Source organism: Camelus ferus, chromosome 12, assembly GCF_009834535.1.
Source record: "Camelus ferus isolate YT-003-E chromosome 12, BCGSAC_Cfer_1.0, whole genome shotgun sequence".
NCBI lineage: Eukaryota > Metazoa > Chordata > Mammalia > Artiodactyla > Camelidae > Camelus > Camelus ferus.
The window spans coordinates 20510049-20515864 of record NC_045707.1 but is presented as its reverse complement, the minus strand read 5'-3'; the positions used below and the strand labels follow the sequence as shown (position 1 = coordinate 20515864).

The following is a 5816-nucleotide window of genomic DNA, read 5'->3' as shown; positions in this document are numbered from 1 at the left end:
CGTTTGGGAGAAGAACAAGAGAGCTGTTTGAGACAAACTAAGTATGAGATACCTCTAAGACATCTAAGGGGCTTAACTCTATATGTGAGAGGCCAGGGCCAAAGATGTATATTTGGGAGTCACAGAAGTTAAAAAGGAAAGTGTTTCAAGGATGAGAGGGGATCAAATATTTCAAATGCCGCTGAGAGACTGAATAAGATAAAGACTGAAAATTATCCATTGGACTTGGTAACATGAGGGCTGTTGGTGACCTTGATAAGAAAGAGTCAGTGTTGATGTAGGGACAAATGGAGAAAATGGGAGGTAAAAAGTAGAGACAGCACGTGTCAACCAGAAGATACCAGGAGTTGAGGGGAAGGCCCAGGCTATCCCAGGTAGCACCTCTGTTCTACTCCCAAATTCCACCACCCTCCCCGGACTAAAACCACTCAGAAGGCTGACTCTCTGTAAAGAACCCCACTAAGCACATCTGCAGGAACATGAGATACCTGGAGATTGATGGGAACCCTGAAACCCCTGCCATGAGCCCATGGGTAACCAGACAGGCAGTGTCTTCCCTGGAAACACTTTTCATCAAAAGCAAACCAGGCAAGGAAATCAATGTGACTTAACCACATCTCACTGTCATTAACTTCTAGAATTTTCCAGAAGCCTCTACATTTAAAAGGGAGCCAAGATTTCACATAGAGAAATGAATTACCCATGGTGAGATTCTAGACATAAGGGAGGAGGACTCGCAAATCTCCTGCCATTTGTGACCAAGGAGACCCTATGATGAGTGAGGCAGCAAACGTTGGCAGGAGAGGGAGAAAGGTAAGAGGAAAGGGAGAAGGATGCAGGTCGGCCAGGAAAAAATGAGCGCAAGGAAAGGGAAGGGGTCACAGCAGTCACGGGGGACCCCGACAGAGTCACCAGCCCATGACACACCTCAGCACAGAGATACTCAGGGAACCCCCAAGAGTCAGGGCCTCCCAGGTCCCCAGAGGGTGAGTTACAGCAGCAGCTGGAGAATAACTGTGGGCACCACCGGGGCTGAGTCTTCCAGAGGAGGAGGGAACCGGCAGAGCCCGAACCTGCGCCCTTCAGGCCCCACCTGGCTGGGTGGCCATTTCCATCGGCCCCAGGTAAGCGGCCCACACAGTGCTGGGCAGCCTTGGGCCGTCCAGGGACAGAAGTGGAAAAGGAACAGTGGGTATATCAGGGCCCACTTAGGGCCTACAACCTCTCTCTCTGGGCTGGAAGCCAATAATGGCACCTGGTCATGGGAGAAGAGTCCAGGGCAGGGTTCCCAAATCCCTACTGACTGCATTTGCAAAGATGTGATCAGATGCCACCAGCCTGGCTGGACAGGGAGAAGGGATGAGGAGGAGACAGGGAGCCTTGGACAATTTCTCCCAGATAAAACTGCACACAATACAGCAAGTGCATATATGTTCAGACCATGCAAACCTGGGTATGACATGAGTGAGCAGCTGTGCTGTGGGATCGGCCGTCCTGTGTGGTAAGTGTGGCGATCATGTGATATGCAGGTGTGAAGTGGGTCTAGTAGGGTGGGGCGTGTGTGGTGACGTGGTCGGGGTGAGGCAGTGGATAGTGAGTGCCGGTCTGCGGGATGACAAGTGGTATGTGCATCAGCTAGGCATTCATAGCCTCCATCCTGCCTATGGTCAGTGTCTGATGAAAACTTAGGACAGTCTTTTCAGGTTCCTGTTAATGGTCCTCATCTCAGAGCCCACAGATAGAGCTGGCTGTTTCCCCCTTTGCTGTCCCATATAGTCCCCAACACACACACACACACACACACACACACACACACTCCCGCATGCACAGCTCCCATTAATACTTCAGACAAAACCACGAAATTTGAAAGAACGATGATGAGTTGTCTGGCTGTGCTCCCCAAGATCTCCCTGACTTAATAAAGGCTGTCCTCCCCCCATTTCCCACACCCCCCAGCAGGCTCCAGAACCCCAGCTCCCTCGCCCACAAGATGACGAATCTCCCCCTCAAGGGCCGCTTCCTATTCCTGCGCCCCTTAGGAGCCTCAGCCCCTGCATTCAGGGCTCTCCGAGCGACCAGCAGCACAGCTAGCCAGCCACAACTTTGTCCGCTCACCCTCTGCCCACCTGGCCATTTATCCACAAGTTACCTGTTGTTCCACTGATACACCCATTAATTGACCAGTTTATCCATCTCCCTGTCTCATTAAGACTTACTGAAAGCATACTTGGAGATGGAGGAGGGTCTGCATTAAAAAGGGTCACGGGAAGGGAGAAATGGGGAGTTGCTGTTTAACTGGCATAGAGTTATACTCATTTTTCAATAGAGAAAAAGTTCTGGAGATGTGTTACACAACAAGGTGAAGGTACTAACACCGCCAAACTATATGTGAAGAAATGGCTAGGATGATAAATTTCACCACGTGTATTTTTTACCACAATAAAAAATAAATTTTATTTTAAAGAGAGCCTCAGCTCCTCTTTATGACCCAGAAGGGTTCCCTGTCCTCTCTGCGAGACTTTGAAAAAGATAACTGTGGCCTCAGGGCCAGTGTCTCTCTGAAGATTGTCCCAACTCTGCCAGGATGCATGGGAGGTAAAGAGAAGCTGAGGAGGGAAACTAACGGAGGCAGAGTGGAAACAGGGGTGATGGGAGCTGAGGAACAGAGAAGGGAAGAGTCGATGACCCAGGAGAAACTTCTCTCTCCACCCTCACAGATGGTATCTTGGGCAGAATGTAACTAGGAGACAGAGGAGAAAGGCACTCACAGTGTGGCAAAGATGAGGCGGGTGAGGAGGCACAGGGCAGGGTGAAGAAGAATCGCAGCTTTACTCGGGGAAGGAGAGGAGGCTGGGATTGCCACCTGTGTCCACTTACAAGAAATCCAAAAATACATAGTACATGGCAAGACCCATTAAAAAGTCCATGCCCTTAGCCACTTATTCCCTTGGGCAGAATTTCCAGGAGTGGGATAAGTTAATAGAAGCAAAATGAGGCATTTACAAAGATATTGTCTGCATCATTATCTAAAATAGCAAAGAAAAAAAAAAGAAAGAATCCAAGTTGCCCTGCAGGATCTTACAGTGGAGACTCTGCCCCCAGGCACAAGTAATGTCTCCTGAGAGCATGCAGGAAGATGCTTTCTTTAAATACTGGGAGGGCTGTCTGGTGCAAAAGGGCTTAGACATTCTATAAAATACTAAGAATTTAGCCAAGATCTATATAACGAAGACTCTTCCTGCAGGCAGAGGAGGCCAAAGCTAAAGGGGGCTACCTCAGTAGATGGTGAGTTCCTGTCCCTGCAGATGTTCAAACAGACACTACAGCAACCTTCTAAGATGTTGCAGATAAGATTGGAGCATTGTCATGCTGAACTGTATGACCTTTAAGGTCACTTTCAATCCTGAATTGCCCTGAGTAATTATTTCTAACCATGAGGAGCAGAGAAGCTGCGATGGGGGAGGTAGACCTTGAGTTCAGCTTGAAGGATGAGTGGGATTTTAAGAGAATGCATAGTAACATGCCCTGTCGGGGGCACTCTCCAGGGAAATGCATGGAGACCTGGGAGAACAGAGTGCGGACAGCTGGTACAGCTGATCACAGGGCCCAGATAAGAGGAGAGCAAAGGACAACGTGCAACATGGCCAGTCTCTGCCCGACTCCGCTCACAGAGCAGGTCACAGAACCTGATAACCTACAAAAAGAGTCTGTAGAATCCCAAAGTGTGACACAACTGGGCAGTATTATCACACACAGTCACATCATAGCGTGGCATTCGAAATCCACAGCCCACTGCAGTGATCACTAGAGATAGGCTTGGGACAGTCCCTGACTCAGTCCACAGCAGAGGTTTCTGGGTAGTTTCTTCCAGGCTGGGGTTTCCGTCCCAGGAGTACAAAGAGGGGTAGGACATGGCAGCTGCTCCATCCCTGCTCTGGAGAAAGGCCCAAGTACACACGGGAGTCGGGCCCTGCACACAGGACCCAGAGCGCAGGGGACAGTGGGAAATTCATGGAACGTGGAGTCAAGAAATCTAGATTCAAGTCATGCCTGCCACACCCTGCCTATTACCTCCAGCAAATTATTTAACCCCTTGGAGACCCATGGTCTCATCCATAAAGTGGGGGACCCTAACTGTCTCCGTTGATTCAAGAGGGACTATATGAAAAGTGCTTTACTAAGTTACAGAAATGCTGATTGTTCCTCTATAAACTTCTCTTTATTGGCTGTGCCACAGGTCCTAGCCTGAAGTGATGGCTAATGCGAATCAGACTCTGCCTGCATTCCTCCTTCTGGGATTCTCTGACCTCAAGGCCCTGCAGGGCCCCCTGTTCTGGGTGGTGCTTCTGGTCTACCTGGTCACCTTGCTGGGCAACTTCCCGATCATCCTCCTCACACAGGTCAGCCCCGTCCTGCACTCGCCCATGTACTTCTTCCTGTGCCACCTCTCCATGGTGGAGGTCCTCTACACCACCGACATCGTGCCCAGGACCCTGGCTGACCTGGCCTCCCCACACCCCCGGGCCATCTCCTTCTGGGGCTGTGCAGCCCAGATGTACAACTTCATTGTCCTGGGCATCTCAGAGGGCTGCCTGCTCACAGCCATGGCCTATGACCGCTATGTTGCCATCTGCCGGCCCCTGCACTACTCCACCCTCATGAGCCGGCGGGCCTGCGCGGCCATGGTGGGCATCTCCTGGCTCGTGGGCATCATCACGGCCACCACGCACTCCTCCCTCATCTTCACCCTGCCTTTCCCCAGCCGCCCAACCATCCCACACTTCCTCTGCGACATCCTGCCAGTACTGAGGTTGGCCAGTGCTGGGAAGCACAGGAGTGAGATCTCTGTGATGACAGCCACCGTGGTCTTCATCATGGTCCCCTTCTCTCTGATTGTCACCTCTTATGTCTGCATCCTGGGTGCCATCCTGGCAATGGGCTCCACCCAGAGCCACCGCAAGGTCTTCTCCACCTGTTCCTCCCACCTGCTCATGGTCTCCCTCTTCTTTGGAACGGCCAGCATCACTTACATCTGGCCCCAGGAAGGCTCCTCTGTCACCACGGACCGCATCCTCAGCCTCTTCTGCACAATCATCACACCCGTGCTCAACCCCATCATCTACACCCTTCGCAACAAGGAGGTGACAAGGGCCCTGCGGCACGTAGTGAAGAGGCAAGTCCCTTCACCCTGAAGGGACTCAGGGGTTGTCTGCTGACTCAAGTCTGCTCCTCCTCTCAGCCTTCAGGTGCTGGACTTAAACCCTAGCCTAACAGAAACCATGCAGCACCTCAAAGAGATGAGGCCTCCTCGCAGAAGGTGTTGGAGTTAAAACAGAGATAAATCTGTATCTTATCTCCTCTCCCACACTCCAGACTCACTATCAGAGCATGAGTTATTAGACCAGGGGAGAATGGAAGGGAATACTGCCTAGGGGGAAGAACATTTAACATCTTCTAGATAATTCCGGATCCCTGAGCAAGCTGATTGCCATGGTATACCAGCAGTCGGAGGTCCATGTCAGTCATGAAGGCAGATTTCTATGAACTTGACATCCAACTAAGTGACCCACCCAGAACCCCTGGCGGAGTTTACCTGGCCCTTTGATCTAGTTTTCTCCCAGAAACACACTGCAGTCTTAGGCCCTGATGCCTTTTAGAAGAGAGGGAACTGCTACCTCCTTGAGACATTCCACGTGAATATTCTTCCCTGCCTTTCCCATCCTTGATTTCTGACCTCATCCTTAACTGGTGATAACATGTCCAGCTGGACAAGAGCAACTCCCTGGCTTCCCTGTCCTTCTCCCAACACGCACCAT

At 51.1% G+C, this 5816-nt stretch overlaps 1 protein-coding gene across 1 annotated transcript; it reads left to right on the top strand.

Moving 5' to 3' along the window:
• The first annotated feature begins 4054 nt into the window (after window positions 1-4054).
• Window positions 4055-5491, top strand: LOC102505609 (olfactory receptor 10P1). The gene has a single exon (XM_032493122.1). The coding sequence runs from the start codon at window positions 4254-4256 to the stop codon at window positions 5190-5192; it is 939 nt and encodes a 312-aa protein (XP_032349013.1). The 5' UTR covers window positions 4055-4253; the 3' UTR covers window positions 5193-5491.
• The last annotated feature ends 325 nt before the right edge of the window (window positions 5492-5816 follow it).